Genomic DNA, 22,928 nt, shown 5'->3' on the forward strand with positions numbered 1-22,928 from the left:
ATCGTTGGTTGGGAAAGGGTTGGTAAAGCTGTTGCAGCGGTCTCTGACCTTTCCCTGTTTTCAGAAGCAAAAAAAAAATTACCGATCCCAAGGAGCTGCTTCTGCTGCGGCCTCTCCTTAGGACGCCATCTTCGACCATAATACTGTGCCTTTTGATGAAGAGGAAGAATTCTTTATAAGTTGGACTACTTCTATGTCTGAACCACCCTCCATTTCTTCATGAGTAAACACTATTTGTGGATCTGGCCACCATTGTGCTTGGTTACTTACTGAGGGAAGGTCCCTATGACTTTGGTGCTTCGATTGAGTTGAAGAGATTCCATATTTAGACTTATGAATTGGAGGTGCTGCATCGTGTGTCGCTCAACACATTGAGTCTTTTTTTGAACATCGATGCACTTCTTGCATCAAGTGCTTTTTCACTTCGTGTATTGACAAATACGATGCTACATGTGCTGAATGCTTCTATGGATCCTGCGTCAAATGACTATGCTGTTTTGTTCGGTTGGGCGCTTCATGCGTTGGGTTAATGGGTGCGCTGACCGGCTCTGTGATTTACACGCTCCTTCCTGGCCTTTATTCTGACTCATTGCCTCCAACCCTGTTCCAGAGGGGTTTTTTTTTTGTTTTTGTTTTTTTAAGGTTTCTGAATCTTTTGGGCTTTTATCGCCCGAGCCCTTTCCACTCTTTGTATCTTCTATCTTACTTACTTTTTGGCCGAGGCTCCAATGAAGAAGATCTTCTCATTGTGGTAGATTTTTTCCTCTTTTCTAGTGGCAGCAACTGTGTCTAACTGTTGGTCGAGGCATTTGACCCGGGTGGGTCGCTCCTCAATTTTTTCATCTTTCTGCCTTCGGGCAGGATGTCTAGTCATGGACCAGCCCTTATTTAATATAGCAATAATTATGTCCATCAGTGAAGGACATAATTTTGCCACATTGGCAGAATTTAAATCCAGGTGTTCTCGGACGCATATTTAGCACTTAAAAGTGCTTTTGGGGTATACTAAAGAGTGTTGAAAGAAGCTGAAGAGAAATTTTAGGTGCGAAGAGAATAGGAGCACGACCGTGACCTGCTGCGGAGAAACAAAAACTGAGCAGAGGAGGGGAATCATGCGGGAATAGGCGCACAGAGCACAGGTCTGTATTCTTTGAGAGGATTCTTACGTTGGGCTGCCCAGGAGCACATCCCAGAGAGCATGGCTAAGTCAGCCTGTTTATCCTATGGGAAAATCCTTCTGGCGTTAAGTTCCACAACTTGGGAACTGCTATAGAAAAGGCATGGTAGTTAGTGTAGCTGGGTTTAAAAAGGGTCCTGGAGAAGTCCATAAACTTATTAACCAAATAGACTTGGGAAAGCCACTACTTAAACCTCGGCATTAGCATTAAGGAATCCATCTACTGTCTGGGATCTTGCCAAGTACTTGTGACCTGGATTAGGCATTGTTGGAAACAGGATACTGGGCTTGATGGACCCATGTTTGACTCAGTACGGCAATTTCTTATGTTCTTATTTTCTTTATAGTCTGCTTTTTAAAATATTTCCCCGTTTCTCCATTGCATTGCCCCCTTCTGAATATTTCTTTTATACTTTTTCATTCACCCTGCCTTTATACTTTTATGGCACCGTTAATACAAGGTGCTAGAACAGTCTAGAATGATCAGGGCCGGTGCTAGCTTTGTTACTGCCCTGTGCAAACAATTTCTGTGCTAACCCCCCCCCCCCCCAATTCATTCAGTCTCTTCCAATAAACCTCAGCTCCCTCCAGCAATCTATATTTTTAAAAACTGACACCCTCCATGGAACCCATGGTCAAGGGAAGGATATTACATACCCTAGGGAAACCTTACAGCCTTCCATACACACCTCTCCTCTCCACACTCCCACAATCTCTATAGCCACACAAAATTTAAATTATACACTTGTAAAAAATTTTACATTAAAAAAAAACCATTCAAAAGTACAGTCTTCTGAGGCAAAATATCACGTACAACATATATATTATATTTACATGCACTGCTGTAGTGCCAACCAGAAAACTCTGCAAAAGAGACACTTGGAACTCCTATAGAATTTATAATGAAACCTCAGAAAGCCATGAATAAATGTAATTACCATTATATCATAGTAAAACTCACATATCAAAACAATCCTAACTGTCAGCACTCAACAGTAGCAACCTTATCCATGAAAAGGCAACACTGCAAATATTACACCAGGCCCTAGAACACCAATACTGCTCCCATTGGGAAAACAGAACAAGCAAGGCTGCTATAGATCCCTACACAGAAACTACATGCCAGCAAAACAGCTCACCTTGGTTATAAATATGCAGAATACAGACAGACCCTGACCAAATACAAAACAAAGAGCCCAGAAAGTATAAATAGAAAACATGCTAAGAGCTACTGATCTGGAACCCACAACAAGCCAGCCTCTATTTGCAGAGCAACAATGGAAAAACAGAACACCATTCTTCATAAAACATTAAATAATAAAATCTGAGAAATATAAAACATAATAGTAAAATCATATCCATAAAAAGAATATTTCAAACAATAATTAGAATATCCAAAATTTCCCAAACACCAATACAATATTTTAAAAAATCCAATTAAAAAATGTTCTTATATTTCTCCCAAAAACCAAAATATTTCAAAACAGCAAAAACATCAAGTTATGCCCCAAAATTAAAACTAATAAGGATTGAAAAATCTCATGCTCTCCATACCTGGGATCTTTTGATTTCCAGTCACTCAGATTTTAGTGGATTCGGGGATATAGGGCTGCACAAGTTTAATCTTCTCTCTCTTCTCTTCTTGGTGTGTGCGCATGCCTGTGAGAGCCTATATGTGATACAAAGGTTCACACAGGTGCACACACACACACAGGCTGTCACACAGCCACAAGCTTTCACACAGACAAACATATGCACACAGGCTGTCTCACACACACACACACACACACACACACACACATAGACTGCCTCCTGTTGTCTTTGGTCTGAGATGGGTTGAGTTCCGCCATGGCCTGGCAGACTCCTCTCCTCTTCAGTCCATAGTGGGATGAGCTGCGTCTCAGCCCGGTGGGCTCCTCTCCTCATCAACCCTGGGGAGGAAGGGGGAGTTGGCATTGAAGTGGGAAAAGTTGAGTTTGGGCGCACTTGTGGCATATTTCAGGTAACACTTCGGTGGCGCGGTATTTTCTTTTCAGCCACTGGCAGGTTGAACTTTGCTGGCGGCTGGCAGCCTCTCTTCCTTTTCAGCTGCCAGCAGGTATGGCTCCACTGGTGGCCCTGTGGCCTCTCCTTTTGCCGTACCCCCCCCCCTCCCCCCAGGTATGCCGCCCCATGCCAATGCATGGTATGCACAACCAGTCACATCAGGCTTGAGAAAGAAATTTTGCCATGTATTAGAACAGGACAGCATGTGGTTCATGCAGCTCTAGGTCACTGTGTACCATCAGCTGTATCCATTATGAAAGTATCACTATATGCCCGTTTGCACAGACCTGATGAAGTAAAGAAGACTAGATGCTGTGATTGTCCAGTAATGGAGGTCCTACCAACACTTTGCTGACCTGTATTGCCAGGATTCAATACAAAGACCTTTCTTGGGTCTCTCCTAGATACCATATAGTTTCTTAGTTATATTTGTCTGTGTGAGAATGATATCCTCTCTGTGTGCAGCTGTTCTGATGGATTTTACTTGACAGAAAGGTAGGTTCTATTAAAAGAGAATTACATACTTTGTCATGCGATATTAACAGAACACATTCTGCATGGGCCAGACAAAAAAAAAAAAAAATGAACCTACAAATGACCAATATCTGTTTAAATACCAAAAGTAAAAGAACCAGTAGGAAAGCTCCAATTCTCGGTTTCAAAATACAAAGCACAACTATTAGTTGGAAATATAGGCAGAGGCGCTAGCATTTAAATCTATAATGAGACACACAGCTACTACTAAGAGGGATGGCACAGCAGCACATTCTGGTAACCTGACCGCCCGAGTGTTTCCAAGGAAGAGCAGGAATAATATTACTATTATTACCCAATTATAGTTATGCAACTGAGCCACAGGGATATAAAGCAATGCATCACTGACAAAGCAAGGATTCAATCTCCTCTGCTTGTCATGCTCCATTCTAACAACCAAGCTTCCACGTAGGCAATGTCAGATCTCACAAAACTCACCAGCAAGTATACTAAATAGTTTCTGCCATAAAACAATTAAAAAAAAAAAAAAAAAAAAGGAAAAATCCCAAATCTTCATACCCATAAGTAAAACTACTAATGAAAAGGGAAGAAGATTTTTTAATGATTTATATTGTTTATAGTGACAGATAAAAGATATGCACTGAACCACTAACTGTATTACTTCTTTCTTATGACAATTAGGGACCCATATGCTAAGCATTTTCCCCATGGCCAAAAACTGGGAGAAAACCTTCAGTACATCACACCCTTTAATCTTTGAAAATTAAGACTGGGTGTGGAACAACTTTGCATATTCTCTTATTTAAAAAAATGCTTAATTTATACCAATGCATTTTAATAAGCCTATTCTCTTCTTTTCCCCACAGACATAATACAGAGATAAATCTTACAGAATAGTACCGGTATATTCAGAGTGTCAAACACCATTGTGCTCTTTTCCATGTCATATTTGAGTTTTGGCCAATGAGCTGGAAATTTAATCAGTACTTATTTCAAAAGTTTCATGAACTTTTACAGTATATGCCATTTACTTGGACATAAATTCAGCTTATGAAAAATCCCTGGACAGCTTGCAATTTAACCATGCTGAAGTGAGCTACGCAGAACATTTCAGCACAATGAGCCTCCTGGTCAAACCATTAGAAATGAATATTGTAAGGGCATCCATTAGTTGTACTACAGAAATGTACACAATTTAAGATCATAGCTCCAAGGTATCAGTGCACAGGAGGCTCTGGAAGAAGGGGGGTCATGAGATGAGGGTGATGCAAGGAACAGCTTCCCAGTAGAGGTGGTGGAGACCATGACAGAATCTGAATTCAAGACAGCATCAGAGAAGCCCAGAGGATCTCTGAAATAATGGGGACTGTTGTTGTGGGAGGGCAAACTAGACAGACCACATGGTCATTTTCTATCTTCATGTTTCTAAATTTTTATACAATATGCCATGCTGAATGAGACTATAGGTCTATTGAGCAAAGCATCCTATCTGATATTGGCCAATCTAGGTCACAAGTTATCCTGCAGATCCATTTCCTGTTGCTCATTCCTAAAGAAAAATGAGTGGCATTCTCCAATCCATGCAACATATAATGGTTTAAGGACTCTCCCCCAGACCTCTTAAATTCAGTAATGCTTGATGCCTTGACCACATCTTTCTGCAACCAATTTCACCGCTTGATTGTGCACAGAGTGAAAATAAAAAAATACACTTTCTTCAATGTGTTTTAAATCTGCCACCTGTAGTACTAAGATTAGGGGACATGTCATGAAACTTCCACTATTTACCTGTTCCACCCCACTCTATTATATACCCTCTTCTCCAACCTGTGCACTATTTAAGGAGAAATCCAGTTTTAGCAGTGCATGTAGACAAGGGCACTTTGAAAACAGTTTTACATGATATAAATAAATAAATCTAATATATGGAAGTATTTATTTTTTATATAATTGAAGTTTTTATTCATTTTCAGCAAAACACGCAAAATCCCGTTGAAGGATTCCAATCCACAAGAACGCTGACTTGCCCAATTTCAGCTCTTTAATGGCTTGAGTGACTTCCAGTTCTGATATTTCTGTATTAAGCCTTTCCTGTTGCAAAGGGTCAACTCTGGGCAATGCAATTTCTCCTAGATATTCATCAATTTGAAGCCGGCTAATATCTTTATGTGATTGATATAACTCCTGGTAAAACTGTGAAAAATCGGGATCGTATGAGCATATCCTCAGATACCGGTTCTCTCTTATCTTTAGAATCTGATTCTGTAAAATCTTGGATATAACCTCTCTTACCAGTAGTCTGCTAGCTTTATTATCCCCTTCAAAAAATTCCTGTTTCGTCCTAGCCAGCTGAAAAACAATATCCCCCACGTCCAAATCTCTTAAAGTCCGCTTGTAACTTCACCAACTGCTTCCCCATCCAGGCATCTACACATCTTTTGTGTCAGATTTCTAATTTGCTGATCCGTTCCAGCAAGTATAATCTCTTCTGCTCCTGCTCTCTCTTTAAGATGCTCTAGTTATCAACTGTCCTCTAGCAATAGCTTTAAAACAGTCCCAAATAGTGCCAGTGGTCACCTCCACATTCTCATTTTCTGAGAGATAGATGCTCATCCCTTACTGCAGGAGCTCACTGAATGCCCTATCTTCCAATATCTGTCCCCTATCTGACTACCCACGCCCTTTTAAAGGTCAACCATACAGCTGCATGGTCACACCATGTTATAGGATCAATCTCCGTGCTCCTTACTCTATTCACCAAAGCTTTATCTACCAAGAAAAAAGTAAATCCGGGAGTAAACCTTTTGGGCTTGAGAAAAGAATGTATAAATTCTGTTCAGTAGGATGTAAGAAGCACCAAAATATCAACCATTTCTCAGTCTGCCATTACTATCTTTAGTCCTTTTCGGTTAATCCATGAGGCCCCTCCACTCTCACCACTATTATCCAAAAACAGGTATCTGGTAAATTAAAATCCCTGCCAATGATAATATGCCCTTCTGCCCATTGCTGTAATGTATTGGAGGTTCCCTCCAAGAACTTCCCTTGACCAGAACTGGGACCATGCACATTCCCTAATATATAAGTAGCATTACCCATCTTTAATTTCCCTCAAAAACAGAAAGCATGTCCACTACCACATGTTTAGAAAAAAGAATGCCTACCCCATAATACTTACTGGATGGCATGTCTTCCCAAATATTTTTTTGCATCAGCTATCACCTTTTATATTTTTTTTTAAATGGGTTTCCTGGCACAGCAAAACATCCCCCTTCTTATTGATAGCATCTCGTAGAAGCCGTTCCCTCTTAACATACGTATTAAGCCTTTAACATTCCAGGACAATCTTTAAATCCCCATTGTCTACATAAAGAGAAGCACTTCATGCTCACCTCCACCTTTTAATAAAAGAGAACCACCCCCACTTACCCAAAGGGTTATAAAACTTTGTACTAGCCCTACTATCCCAAACCATAGGCAGTCTCCCCAGTACCTTATGCTCTCAAGCACTCCCACCCAACTCAAAATCCCCACTCATCCCCCCATCATTGCCTTCATGAGGAATCACTACACTTAGCAAACCCCTGGCCATTGGTTCCCCCCACCGATCCCTCGTCAGAAAGTAACCATAAATGCTTGATAATCTCTCCCTCTACGACTAAACAGCCACCAAGCACAGAACCATTGGCAAGATGGAGACCCCTAGAGTCACCAAGTTCACACACACAAGTGAATAGAACCACACTGTCTCCAGACAGACATCGCTCAAGTCGCCGCCTCCCTAGAAGAAGAGGAAGATCCTCCCAAATGTCGTCTCAGTCGCTTTCCGCCATATTGCACTTTTTGCCATCTGGAGCTGGACTCTCCACCAGATGCAACTAAAGGAGGTCTGGTTGTTTGTCCCGAATTCTTCATCAAGCCTGCCACCTGCATTATCTTCATAGACTCTTCTACAGATGAAACCCTGGATGTCACTCCAATTATAGCAAATTGTAATCCAAAGGGGAACAACCATTTGTAGCAACAATTACCATTCCGCAGCACATCTTTGAAATTGCGCCTTTTCTTGATCGTAAGCGATCCTGAAACACTTCCACCTTGTGCCCATGCCACTGAATTTCTTTCATTTTCCACACTTGAGCCATCAATCTTTCCTTTACCACATATTCCTGAAAACATACCACAATGTCTCTGGGCAGGTTTCCTAGGAGACGTGCCTGAGACCAATGAGCTCTATCCAGCAAACTTTTTGGGAGCTCCTCCCGTTCCTCAGCATTGCTCAGAATCTGTCTTTGTGCAATCAGAGTAAGCCTTGTCCTTATGTACTCCCCTAAACCTCAAGTTCCCTCTGCAGGACCTATTTTCCAGGTCTGCCACCCAATTTTTGAGGTAAACATTCTCTTCTTGTAGTTGCTTCATGTTGTGCTGCACATTTACACAGGCACTCTCCTGCTCATCCAGCCTGTGCTCCACAGCCTCCACCCGGTCTCCTAGCTCAGCACATTCACGATGCAATTCTCCCACAATCGATTTTAGCTCCTGCTTTAAGGAGCACATATCAGCTATCAACTCGCTGAACCAGAGCTGGAAATCGCCCCTGGAAAGCGACAGTTCTACTTGCCGCAAGAGAGCCCCCAGCTCTTCACTGCCCCTGAGGCTGACCAACTCACCACTGCCGCCGCCATTTTCTCCCTCTGCTCCCTCCACATTTTCATTGCGGCCACTTCAAAAGGAGAACTGATTCAAATCTAACCGATTTTTTTCGCCCAGACATCTCCAGAGTATTTGCAGTGCATGGAGGAAGCTTCAGCAATTCTCAGCATCCCGATGGCAGCACTACAGGGGAGATTCTAAAGATCGGGGTAGGGAGCGCGGACCTTAAGTAGCCATTAGGCAGCATGACATCACTTCCTCCTCTATAAGGAAATACTTTAAAAATTCCAGGCTGGATTACACACACAGTAAATATGCAACATAAAATACAATAAATAAAACAAAATATTAAAAAATGTTCACCTGATGTGTACTGGTCTCCTTAAAATAGGCGCCTTTTACCTTCTCTCTCTCAGGCGGTCAATATATCCCAATAGATAATTATTTGAAGAGTAAATATGATGCATGTCTGGTGCACAGACAAACCTAATCAAACACTGAAGTGTCACCACCAGTGAACAAATCACATGCTCCATGTCCTAGGACTGCAGATACCAATCTCAGACTTTGTGCTCTAGTATAACAATCCACTGTGCTTATCCCATATCTTCTTGGCTTCTGTTACTGTTGTGGCTGTTCCATGCCTCCACCACTCTTTCCACGAAGGGAGATTTTCTAATGTCATGCCAAAGTCTATTCTATTTCAGGCCCCCCTCGTTGCAGAACACCCTTTCCATTGAAAAATGGTTGCTGGGTATTTATACCTTTGAAGTATTCTAATGCCCTTATCTTTTCCCTCTTTCAGAGGGTGCATAATTAGGTCTGTAATTTTCATTTAAAAAATGACAGCTACAATGTAAAGTCAATCAGAACCTAAAATCTTGATATGCAAAGATTGCAATTTTATTGCTATTGTCTTCTACAACAGATATGAATATAGCCTGGGCAGAAGGTAGTTCTTTTAAAAACCTTTATCTTGTAACAAGAATTTGCTTAGACAAGACTGTTCACATAATATGTATGTTTTAAGATTTATTACCCCAAGGAGAAATCTTTAGAAAGTCTGAACTTAACACCTCTTAAGTATATTATAAGAATGTAACAGATTTTAATTAGATGATAGAAAAGCTTTGTCTGTAGCCTCCCTAGAAATCTATACACTCTTTTCATATTATGTGTTCATTTTTTCCCATTGCACCTATGTAAATAAAATATTTTAGCAATGCAAATGTATATTATCCAGATAGCATAATTAAATGTCTCTTCCCAGCTTTCAAAAAGAAAATATTTTATACATACCAGGCCTTGGTATCTAAAGGAATCATAAACACTCCTGATGAAAAGCCAGAATGGCCACAGGTATTCAAATCTGAACTCCAACACAAAGTCTGCCAGCAGAACCAGTGCCCACACTACCAGAAATTTCAGGTACAAAAAAGTACTGTAAGGAAATAAAGACAGAATTAAAATCTCAGCAAGACTTCAAGAAGGTAGAAACTAATGACATTTCTCTTCATTATTGTAATCGACTTGTTTCCATATAACAATTTTCTTTGAAACACAAGTAGCAGTGCAAGAGGGTATTACAACTATGACTTCAGTTTACCACAATTCCAGGGTCATGTAAAAACTATCTGGAGATAATAAACTTAGGACAAAAATTTTCATGCCATTTCAGTTGATATTCAGCTTCATCATGCAGATGACAGTACACGATTTTGATGACTTAAGAATGCTGCTAAATAGAAAGCGCTATTTGTTTTCTTATATTTAGCTCAAGACAAGTTACATTCAGGTACAGGTAATATTTCCCTGTCCCTAGGTGGCTCACAATCTAAGAGCCTGATTTACTAAGGCTCTTCTACCATTCTGTATCTATGGGACAAATGCTTAGTAAATGAGGTCCTAAGTTTGTACCTGAGGCAATGACGGGTGAAGCGACCACTTTCAGATACAGAAGAACCCTGCACCAGGAAGGACCTTGTAACAGGTCTGACCAAGTGTTAGGCCACAAAGATTCACTAGAAAGGGATCCCCCCACCTGCAATGAATTTTCTACTTCCTTCCTCCTGGCACAGATAGCAAATGCACTGCAGCCATTTTGTCACAGTGGCTGTTGCAGCCAATGCTGAAGACAGACCGACATCTTTTTAACCCGTACTCATATTTTTTAAAATGAATGTTGATTTTTTTTTTGGTCAAAACTACACTTTATCTTCAAAGGAACCAAATAAGCAGGGCAATGGGAGGTGACTGAAGATTGCATCAGCTGACAAGGGCAAGCTCCTTATCAGTATATTATAAGGGGTGGAATACCTAGCTGATGCCAAAAATATACCATTTCCTTTATTCTAAAAACACAATTTTTCATCATTACCTAGTAAAGAAGCTGCAACTATAGTTTCCTTGAAGATTAATTAGAAACCAAGTTTATCAAAATTAAATGTTACTTTCTGACCAAATATGCAACTTGCTTTCAATTCCTAGGTCTGGTTTCTGCTCCTTGATCTATTCAGGGCTGGACAGGCTGCATAACTAAGCAATCACCAACATAAAACTGGGGCCAAAAACTGCTTTCCCCTTTGCGGGGGGGGGGGGGATGGGGGGCCAGCAAGGAGTTGCAGGAGTTTCATTCTGAAATCCCTGCCATGTGCGCTTTATGGTACAGACTTCACACATTTGCCTCTGGCCCTACAACTTTCAAAGAAAAACTTCACAGAAAATGTCCCTTTAGGCAAATTTTCAGAGGCTCCACATAACTTTTAAAAATTGCTCCCAAAAATACTTCTGGCAACACCCAAATATGCAACTAAAAGCATCACTAGATGCAACTCCACAGAATACATTCTGCTCTCTTGACTAGGAACAACCTGTTTGGATTTACAAGGCTTGCAATTCAAAAAAAAAATAAAAAAAGTGGTATTTTCCAGGTGTCACCCCCCCGCTTTTATACTGAAAACAGAATGTATAGATTCTCAGAAAAACTCTCTCAAACCAATTCAATTTTTGAAGACCATAAGCCACAGAAAAAACATCCAGTGCTAGCCATGACTTGCTGGATTTCTCACAACCAAAGAACCGGTCCAGTGCTATTCTAGATCTAGAATAGCACTGGACTTGCACTACTTGGCATGTAGTGGAATAATGCAGGAAAAGCATTACATCTAGGAAAAAGTTGATTTTTCAGGCATTAACTTGTCTAGGTAAATCACTCAGTTAAATGTGACCCTTCCCTACACATTTGCAACTTTCACTGGAGGAGGGAAAGGGTAAGGAGATACAGAAGTGATACAAGCAGTGAAACCAGACAATAATATGTAGGGATGTGAATTTGTTTGATCTTGCAAACAAATGGATAGTATGTGCATAACATTATTAAAAATGCAAAAAAAGTATAGTGTGCACGTGAGTTCTATAGAGTTGGCGAGGTACGCATGTACATCCCTATACGGTTGAATCTCATTACAGCCATTTGGTAGAGAGTACTAAAAGAACTGCAGAGAAGTGAAAATATGAATTTTCTTAAACTTTTCCCAGAGAGAAAAAAATGTATTAAGCTGACATATGCATAATCTAACAGCAATTTGACATACTTACAAAAACTATTCTCATCTAGTTTAGGCAGTCAGCAAAAAATAGTATTTACTAAATCAAAAGATTAAATAGCTTCATTATCCAGAGTTCCTTCAATCACTATCATGATGTTACAGCATATTAGCACACAAAAACCAGGGCTTATTTATTCCACACGCTTCCCAAAATAATGCTCAAGGCGGATTACAGTACAATATAATATACCATTTAAAAGCTTATGTAATATTTCCTCTCTCTTGAGCTCATGCATTACTGAAAATCATTACCAAGAACAGAAATAGGACAAAGTTCCACCCAAAACTAGGAGCTTACTTTCCAGGACACATGTATCCGCTGTCTGTGCATATGCATGGATCTGGAAAAAAGAGACCACAAAAGCTCCATGACGTGTCCTGAAAATCTGGTGTGGATAAGACATCAAACAGTTATTAGAGGGAAATGCACATCACATATGCCACCTTTTTCTTCAGAAAAGTGAGCTAAAAAAGAGTGACTTCCTAACAGTATTTAAATCATTAACACCAGCCTCAGAATCTTTACTCCGCCTCTGACCAAAAGTAAAAATTTCCAGTGTTAAAAAAACCTGATTCACACCTATGTAACTCTTTGCACTGGGGAGTAATAATACATACCTTGAACATCATGGGATTTGCATGGTGGAGCACTAAATTTTGTGCAGTTTTACTCACAATTCTGCACACATTTTTGTCTGCCAAACTCCTTGCTACACTGGGAATACAGCTCTACCTACAAAACTATGTGCACAGCTGAGAGCACCTTATTACATTAGGGCCTCAGGCAAAAGATACAAGAAAACACTAATTATATTAAAACTAGATGCATCCGCATTATGGTTTAACTTGCAAGATGTGAAAATTACAGCAACACCTTATCACTATAAGTTCTCTGTGACAAATCTCCATTAAGATAGTTGATACGCCAGCGCACATGCAGTCGTGCACACGAAGAACCACGACAAAGGAGCTCCGCGTGCTCCTTCATGTACACTGAGTGATGCTGAATCTATCTTGGCCTCTATCTTGGTTTCGCTTCGTTCAAGCCTCTCTTTCTTATGATGATCAGCCAAAGTGGCTAATCCAGGTGACTAGTACCTAGCAGGATCCCAAAAGGTAGATTCCAAGCTGCTTATCCCAGGGATAAAAAGTGGATTTCTGCAACTCCACCTTACGTAATGAAACTCCAGAGAGGACAACTCAAAACCAATGTCAGGAAATATTTCTTCACAGAGAGGATGGTGGATGCCTGGAATGCCCTTCAGCAGGAAGTGGTGAAGAAAAAAAACAGTGAAAGATTTCAAAGGGGCATGGGATAAACACTGTGGATCCCTAAAGGCTAGAGGATGGAAATGAAAAGAGTGCATGGGGGTAACTTGCTGGTGTGGCGGTTACTACCCTTAACCAATAAGCCTTCATACTGTTGATGCAACTCCATTATTGCTCTCTGCTTTTACAGCAGGGGGAAAAGGGAAATTAGATTCAGACAGCAAACAACAAGGACATTGGATTTTATGGTCTGGGAAAACAAATACGCAAGGGGGTAACTTGCTAGTGTGGTGGTTACTATGCTTAACCAATAAGCCTGATATTTTAGATGCAACTCCAACATTGCTCTCTGCTTCAATGGCAAGAGGTAACAGGTAACTGGACTCTGACAGCAACCAACAAGGGCCCTGACTTTGACGGTTTGGGAAACCAAGTAAGGGGGTGACCGGTATGGCGCAGCAGATGCTATTATAAGCTTTCTGGGCAGACTGAATGGACCAATTGATCCTTTTCTGCCGTCATTTTCTAAGTTAATAATCATTTATGGACTTTTCCCTCCATGAAGCTCTTTAAACTTTTTTTTTTTTTTTTTTAAACACAGTTACACTAATAGCTTTCATCACATCCTCTGGCAACAAATTCCAGAGCTTATTTATGGGTCAAGTAAAAAAACATTTCTTCTTAGTTTTAAATATGTCACCAAGTAATTTCATTATGTCCCCCCCTGGTCTTTGTACTTTTGAAAGAGTAAACAACCGCTTAAAATTTACTTGCTCCACTCCACTCATTTTATAGACCTCTATCATATCTCCCCTCAGCCATCTCTTCTCCAAGCTGAAGACTCCTAACCTCTTTAGCCTTTCCTCGTAGGTGAATTGTTCCATTCCCTTTATTATCCTGGTTGCCCTTCTCTGTGCCTTTACTAATTCTGCTATATCTTTTATGAAATGTGGTGACCAGAACTGCACATAATATTCAAGATAAGGTTGCACTATGAAGCAATACAGAGGCATTATGATATTCTCTGTTTTATTCTCCATTCCTAATGCCTAGCATTCTATTTGCTTTCTGGGCTGCTGCACACTGAACGTATTATCAATGACGCCACCTAGATCCTTTTCCTGACTAGTGACTCCTAATGTGGAACATTGCATTGCGTAGCTATAATTTGGGTTACTCTTCCCTAAGTGAATCACTTTGCACTTGTCCACATTAAATGTAAACTTGTCATTTGCATGCCCAGTCTCCCAGTTTTGCAAGGGACTCTTGCAATTTAACAACTCTTGTGATTAAATAACTAAGTAATTAAACACCACTGATGTTCCTAACTCTTTCTTTTGAGAACTTGGAGATCCCAGTGATGGCGCAGATAAAAAGCATAGGTATTATTCTTGATAAGAACTTACACATTCATGAGCATATTAAAGCAACTGCGAGAGCTGGTTATTATAATTGTGCTTGCTGTGGCCATTGAAGCCTTTACTGGACCATTCTAAATTTTGATCGGAAGTTCAAGCCTTAGTATTACTGGCTCTTGATCACTGTAATTCTGCTTATTGGCTTGCCAGCATCCACCATGAGGGCTCTACAGATCCTTCAGAATGCTACAGCACGTTTAATGTTGGGTTTAGACCTACGAGCACTCATTACCTCAGTACTGAAGGAATTACACTGTCTGCCCGCAGAATAGAGGATTCAGTACACAGTTGTTACCTTGTTCATAAGATGCTCAATGAAAAGTCCATTCCCTGGATGAATTCAATGTTGCAGTTCTATAATCCTACATGGACTTTACAGATATTGCAAAGGGGCTTATTGGATGTTCCGTCGGTTCGGCAGACTTGGTTATCAGACTCAGGAGAGGGCTCTCTCACTGGCAGAAGGGGAACTCTCTTCTCAAGGCCTTGCGACTTGTCGCTTGTACTAAGACATTTAGAAAAATATTAAAGATGTTTTTTTTCGGTTGGCATTCATTGAAGTAGATAGGGCACGCACTTTAAGGCCTAATTTGTTAAGTTTAATTTAGTTTTGTATTTTAAGTATGACCAATATAGTTTAGTTTGTTGCTTATTTTATTATATACCCGTATTTTTAAACCATTGTGAACTGCCAAGATTGTTCTACCAGATTGACAGTATACAAATAAAATATAATTTTTTTATTTTTTTATTTTTTATTTCTCAACTTTTACAAAAGAAAAACAATAAATCATTGTATCGGAAAATACAGAAATTATAAAGTTAGTAGTGGGCCATTCCTGACCTTAACATCAGAAACAAAATCAATAGATTTCTTATTGACAAACATCGTTTTCTTATTACATAGGAAATTCGGGGGGGGAAAGGAAACTATTCGAGGAGAACAAAAAAGAAACAATTGCAAATTACTAGCCCTGTAACTACCACCTTTACACATAGACCTCATTACTACTCCTCAGGTGGTCTCCTACCAGATAAAAAATTCTTCAGCTGGGCTGGTAAGAAGAAAACAGATGTATTACTGGCCAGTTGTATTATGCATTTACAGGGGTAGCGTAATTTAAAACTACCCCCTACTGCTATGGTCTCAGGTCTCATAAGTAGAAATTCTTTTCTACGCTGCTGCGTAGATTTAGCTAAATCGGGATATACCCGAACAAGGCCTCCACAAAAAGAAACATTTATATTTTTAAAATAATTCTTCATTATCAAAGATGCAGCTGTTTCTTCAAAAAAGGTCACGAAGAGCACCGCACGATCAATGATTTCAACATTGGAGTTTTCTAAGTAATCAGTCAGATTATGAAATTCTGACTCTTGAGGGGGAAAAGTGATCGGCGTGCTACTTCTCTTAGGAAGAAAAAAAAGCTTTTTAGTAGCTGGTATCTCACTCTGAGGAATCTTCAAAACCTCCATTGCAAATTTTTTGAAGGTTAGCAAGGGTATTTCCCCTGCAATTATAGGAAAATTCAACAGTCTCAAATTTAAATGTCTCATATGGTTCTCTATCGATTCAATTCTTCTTAAAGATGAAATCCTTTCTGAGACCATTGTAACATTAATACTCTGGAGGTTTTTTATATCATTGATTTTCTTTATAGAATTATCTTGCACCAAAAACTTTTGTGTCCTGTTCGAGTGCACCAACCTTAACCGCAATCTCGTCCAGTTTCAGGGCTTGATTATCTAGTTTGGTAGACATTTTCAACATTAGTTCCCAGATGTTATCCAGGGTAATAACCGCCGGTTTGTTCAATTGCTGGGAGAGGGTTCTTACCCCGGTTCTATCGTGACCGCTCGCTTCTCCCGTTGTTCTGGGTCCTTCCGCAGCCTCCTCCACTCCTCTGCACGGTTCCTCGGTGTTCCAGGATTTCTCCTGCCTCTCCTGCCGTTCGGTCGGCGTCTGAACCACCCAGCTGAGCATGCCCGATGACTTCATCAGCCTGCGACTCAGCTCCTCTGCCGACAGGCGGGGGCAAGGCTCTGACCGGCGTCCTGAGGTCCGGAGGGCTCAATGATAGCTCCCCTGGTGAGTACGGCTCTCCTCCCGCCTGCTCTCCAACGGGGATTGCAGCCCTCAATTGCGGTGTTTGGAGGGAGAATTCGGTTATTAACCGCTGACCGGCGGCATTATCAGGGTCGGGTGGGAAGACCCGAATCTTGCCTTTCCGTTTATGAGGCATCAAACTCGAGAAAATAGCGTTGTTAGCTTAAATTTTAAATCGTGGATCCGGAGCGATTCGAATTCACTCCCTCTCAGGGCGCCATCTTGGATTCCCCCCCTCATAATATAATTTTAGTGCCATGTTGAATGTATATGTATCTTGTATTATTGATGTATTATGAATGTTTTTAATTGTGAGCCACTTAGAGCTGTGGTCAGGTAGCATATAAATCTCCAAAATGTATAAATCACTAAATGTGGGGGGGATGGATGGTTCCTCTGGAAAATAGACTACTGGCAGAGATGCTTCTCTAATTAGGATTTCAGAACCAATGACTTACTGATGATAAAGATATATTTCTGACATGAAGCTTTATTATTTTTTTTAAGTTTATAAAATAAATTAGTATATTTAATAGAAGCTTCTGTTACAATATAAAAATGACAACACTAGGGCACTCATTAAAATAAATGCATTATTTGAAATTCAAAACAAACAGTCAAAGTAATCGCACAAACAGGATCAGCCACTGCTATCTAAAATTTCTAATGGAAAAAAAGACCCACAAATCTTAGATAACAGAGTATCATTAAGAGTTCGTTCTGCAACAAAAACACCAGGTCCTTCTCAACTGCTAATGGCATACAGAGCTAAGAAGCATAGACAGACCAAACACCACCACCCTAAAGCAGCTTTCTTACAAAAGAAAGCCAATGCACAAAGCAAGCAGTAAAACTGTTTCAGTTAATGTTACTGCTAGATCATTTTTCAAACTATTTCAACTGTTCCACCTGCAGTACTCCTGTGCTCAAACATCACAAACTATCTCAAAACATGAGACCAGACTGGTTCACCTTTTATTTTTATATTTTGCTCCTGCCTTTGCACTGGTAGAGAGTTACATTCAGGTACTGTATGTATTAAGGAGCAAGGGGGCGAGGAGAACCGGAGGAGAATAGTGTGATTTCCTGACTGTGTTTTTGGAACCAAGGTTTCTGTCTTACCTGCCAGGACCTGAGGAGCCATGTACCTGATGCTGTTTGTTGGAGGGAGGGGCCAAAGGAGTTAAAAAACAGCACCCCTGTGGCGCGCCACCAAAGCCACGCGCACCTAAGGGGTACGCAGCTTTGCTCAGCTTCACTCGGGTTTGCCTGGAATTATTCACTTTTTCGCCTTAACTTGGACTGTTTTCTGAATTGGAATATAATCTACTCCGGAAGCGAGACATAATCTGCACAGAATTAAGGAACGTCGACCTGGTAAATATTTATTTTTTTTTTTCTTTTGAACATTATGCCACCAAAAAGGAAGGGGAAAATTAGGGTTTTTCCCACAGAACCTTACCCTCCTTAACTCAACTAGAAATAGATTGTTTCTTAAAGCAATTGGAAAAAGAGGCTGCTGGATCCCGGGAAGGAGAACGGGAGACCACCTTAGATGAAGCATCCTTAAGCCCTAATCTTCGACCAGCTCTTGCTCATCGTGATTCCAGTGTAGAAGCAGTCCAGCAGAACTAGTAGGTGGGTCTGGATTAGTGGGAGCTTCTCCTGTGATTATGCCAGAAGTAGAGAATGCTTCAGAAGTGGTGAGTGGACCCACAGTTGCTGAGGAAACATCTGAAAGAGGGGTGCAGCATTCCCCAACCTCTGAGCAGATAAAACCAAGTATCACGAGCTATTATAAGACCGGAGACCATCACACTTGAAACAATCTGGGATGTAGTATCTGGACTGAGTTTAGCCATTAACAGGATGGAAAATAAAGTGGATCAGGATTCTTTGAATTTTCAGACTAAGATAGGTGAGGTACGACAACAGTCAAATGATATTTCTTTAGGAGTAGGGGAAAATGAGAAATGTATTAAATCTTGCCAGAGATTAAATGCATTAATTGTTAAAGATCAGTTAGCTTGTTCAAATTGTCTTGAAATAATGGAGAATCGAATAAGACATCTTAATGTAAGAATTTTAAATTTTCCTAAAGTAGTAGTTGAAATACCATTCATTACCTTAAAGAATTCTTAATGTTTTCAGATGAAGATATTCTATTAAAGCATGTTACCCTTTAATAAAAAAAAAAAAGTCTTCTGAACCACAAGGTTTGATTCCTACAAATATTTTGGAAAGTTCAAGCATGGATGTCCTGGATAAGAATACATTAATAGTTTCTTTTTATATCAGGTCAGGATGTAAATAAGCTAATGTGTAGATATTTTCAAAAGTTTCCATTACAATTTTATGGTCAATCTATAAAAATATATTGAGATTTGGCCCCTGTAACTAGAATTAGAAGAAAGGAATTCCTGGCGATAAGGCCAAGAGTTATAGCTCTAGGAATGTCTTTTTTTCTTCGTTATCCATGCAGTTGTGAAATTTAAAAAAAGATAACCAAACTTATGTATTTACACAAGTAGAACAACTTCAGCAGTCTTTGGGGGCTCAAGTTCCGCTTACTTCATCACCGAGGAAGTCAAATGACTAGGCTAGGAGTTTAAAGTATGCCAATTGTTAAAATATGCTAATGTCTAGCTTATCATGTATTGTTTGAGTATCTCCTTACAATTAAAGTATTTCTAAGTCTCACAATATCCTAAAATTTCCTAATCAGGTAATATTTTTGATTATACAAATATATATTATATCTCCATCTATATTGGAATTTTTTTTTTTTAATTTTGTATTAGTGAGATATTTTGATGAAGATGGAGGGTTATAATCTGAAAGATCTGTTTAATAGATATTGCAAATGCTATTGTAAAAGTTATTTTCTTCCATTTGTAAATGGAAAACTTTGATAAATAAAGATAAAAAAAAAAAAAGCAGCAAGGGGGCAGGGAGAGGACTTTACCAGGTAGAGGTGGGGCATGGAAGAGGAGGAGAGTGAGAGGGCTGCCTGAGAATAGGATGTGTACACCATATTTATTTCTCATTTCTTATATATCGCTCATCAGATACCAGATCTGGCCAAAGCGGTTTAAAATTAAAATACAATAGAATAACTTATGAATATGTATACATTGTATTTTTGTTTGATACTTAAATAGGGCTTGAAATATATAGATTAGGCTATCTATGCTGATCTCAATTTAAAATTTGCCAGGCCTTTACCTTTTTTCTGAAATTAAGATAATTCTGATCCACCCTCACCTCCAATGGTGCCAAGTTCCACAACTCCAGACCACTAAAGAACATCCTTTTTCCTATTTGATACTTTACATATATCTTGACTTGATGGAACCAACACCGCTGATTCTGAGCGTAGATTATGGGTAGGAACATAACCCTTAATCTTTTCTTGTAAATAATCTGCTGTTTAACAGTGTATAAAAAGACTAAGGCAAATAGCCCCTTCCATTTAATGCCTTATACATCAGAGTCATTAGTTTGAAATTAGCCCTCTTTTCAATTGATAACCAATGAATGCGTCTTAATAAAAGGTGTCGCACTCACCCTACATGGGAGACCAAAAATCAAACGTGCTGCCATATTCTGCACCACCCTATACTTGCTGCCATATTCTGCACCACCCCTGGGAGTAACAGGAAATAGAACTACTTTATGGGATCTGCTGGGTACTGTAAGAGAGAGGATGCTGGGCTTGATGCACCTTGGTCTAACCAAGCATGGCATTTCTCATGTTCCCTGTTCCCAAAGGGCTTACAATGTAAGGGTCTCATTTTTCCTAGAATCACAGAATTGGAGACAAGCCTTAGTAAATCAAGCCCTAAGTTTGTACCCCCGGCAATGGAGGGAGAAGCGACTTGCCCAAGGTCACAAGGAGCAGCAGCAGGATTTTGAACCCTGGTTCTCAGCTCCTGCTCTAACAGCTAGGCTACTCCTTCACTTCATGTAGGGTGCCATGTCACATGTGACATCATGGCCACATTGACCTCTGGCAGTCATAATGAGAAATCATTTTAACACAGCTGCTCCAAAAACATGCTTAAAGACTGTAAAAAGCTGATAGCAGTAACATGTTCTATTCAGAACGCAAGCATTACAGCATTGCATATGCTTCTGAAATTCTGAACATGGCAAGTTTTCTAAACAAACAGAAAGGACCTTGAAAACACAACTTCCACTTATCTTCAGTTTTCTGCTGCACGGCCTAAGCACAGAGGTCTATAGCTCAAAAACGTGAAACAATCATGCGGATAGAAGAGAGGAAAAATAAAAAAAAAAAGACACCTGATACATCTCTCCACAGACCCTGATACATCTCTCCACAGACCCATCTCTCCACAGACCCAACGCAACTCACACCACAACTCCCATCTCACCCATACTCATGTAAGAGATCTCGGGGTCATATTAGACAACCGCCTCAACCTAAAGAAAATGATCAACACCACAACCAAAGACTGCTTCCACAGACTACAGGTACTAAAAAGACTCAAACCTCTCCTATTTTTCCATGATTTCAGGACAGTTCTCCAATCCTTAATATTTGCCAAAATAGACTACTGCAGTGCTCTCCTCACAGGCCTTCCCAGCTCAACCACCAAGCCGCTACAGATGATACAGAACGCCGCGGCCAGAATTTTGACCAACACCAACCGGAGAGAACATATTACTCCCATCCTCCGAAACCTACACTGGCTACCAGTCAACTTCAGAGTCCTACACAAATCACTCACTTTAATACATAAATCCATCCATAATCACCTTCACCTCGACCTCGAAATCCCTTTCAAACTCCATACCTCCAGCAGACCGATTAGAGAGAACTACAAAGGAGCACTTCAACCCCCCACAACCAAAGCCACGCGCCTCATCTCGACCAAAGACCGAGCGTTCTCAATAGCAGGCCCAGCTATCTGGAACAACCTCCCAGCAGATCTCAGGCTGGAACCCTGCCTAGTAACATTTAAGAAAAAACTCAAGACCTGGTTGTTCCGCCAAGCCTTCCCGGACCCCTCAGACACACATTAGACGACGAACCGGCTCATGAGCAATGGAACCCAGATCCTCTCTAAATACGACACAAGCACCAGTATTATCATAATAGCTCAACTAGCACTAGCACGGACTTTTAGATCTTAGTTTCTTAACTTACTACCCTCTTACGCCTTCTTTCCAGCTGTTTAAGCTTCCAAGTTTTGCAGTCCTTGTTAAATGTAACTTTGTTTCTCCTGATTTTAATAAGTTGTTTATGTTTTACTGTTTACGTCCCTGTTCGATGTAAACCGACCTGATAAGGTATTTAACTTTGAAGGTTGGTATAGAAAAATGCTAAATAAATAAATAAATAAATAAATAAATAAATCTCTCTCTATCCATCTCAGGTTGCACCACATTTTGGCTGCTATCCCAATCTACTATATGACTACCAAGTTTAACAGCCAATCTAAATAAAAATAGGCAAACTCATCCTATTTAACCACTCCCAAAGTACATATCAAGGTGCGATTGTGCTAATCCTCATCAAAACCCCAGGAAGCTCCATTTATTCCTTACATATAATAGTATATCAAACACTGAAGGATGAACTCAGAAATATGTTTAAACAGAGCACATGGTCTTGAAAACAGAAGATGAGAGAGAATGATGGCAAGGCCCATCCAAAGCCAGTCTGGTTTCACAGACTTTTCGGAAGGGAAACGAGAAGTAAAAAAAAAAAAAAAAAAAGATTGTGTGTAAAGACAAGATATTAGGACAGAAATAATACTTTGAAAAAATATTAAAAAAGGAAGAAAAACAAAAAAAAGCAACAACTATCTATTATGATGAATCTAGCTAGTGCAGCTGTTTGAAGGAGAGTTTCATGCTGAAATTGGCTGCTGCTCAGAATTTCTTAAAAAGTAGCAGATTTTATTTTTAAATCAAGGTGGTACGGCAGTTCAGAGCCCTAAGGGGGCTCAACTGGCTGTCAACTGTAGTTTGGGCCAGGCTTGGCTTAAGCTCCCACATTAGTTTCCTTCCAGTTCTGATGTGGAATAAATCAGGCTACATGGAACCAGAAAGTCTAAAAATAAAAAAAGATAAAAAAAAATTGTAGAGATTTATTTCCCATATTTTATCAAGTTGCTGAGCAGTGC

General features: G+C 40.0%; 1 protein-coding gene across 5 annotated transcripts in view; it reads right to left on the reverse strand.

Annotated features, from left to right (window-relative positions):
- The window catches only part of MACO1 (macoilin 1), a 105,548-nt gene that overhangs the window by 56,206 nt on the left and 26,414 nt on the right, over positions 1–22,928 (reverse strand). For 3 of the 5 annotated variants that reach the window (XM_029619435.1, XM_029619434.1, XM_029619436.1), the window contains exon 2: positions 9,671–9,812. The exons of the other annotated variants lie outside the window; for them this stretch is intronic. In XM_029619435.1, the coding sequence (XP_029475295.1) occupies positions 9,671–9,812 (142 nt within the window). The remainder of the gene's footprint in view (positions 1–9,670; positions 9,813–22,928) is intronic. 5 annotated transcript variants of the gene reach the window in all.

This window comes from Rhinatrema bivittatum, chromosome 11, assembly GCF_901001135.1.
Source record: "Rhinatrema bivittatum chromosome 11, aRhiBiv1.1, whole genome shotgun sequence".
Taxonomy (NCBI): domain Eukaryota; kingdom Metazoa; phylum Chordata; class Amphibia; order Gymnophiona; family Rhinatrematidae; genus Rhinatrema; species Rhinatrema bivittatum.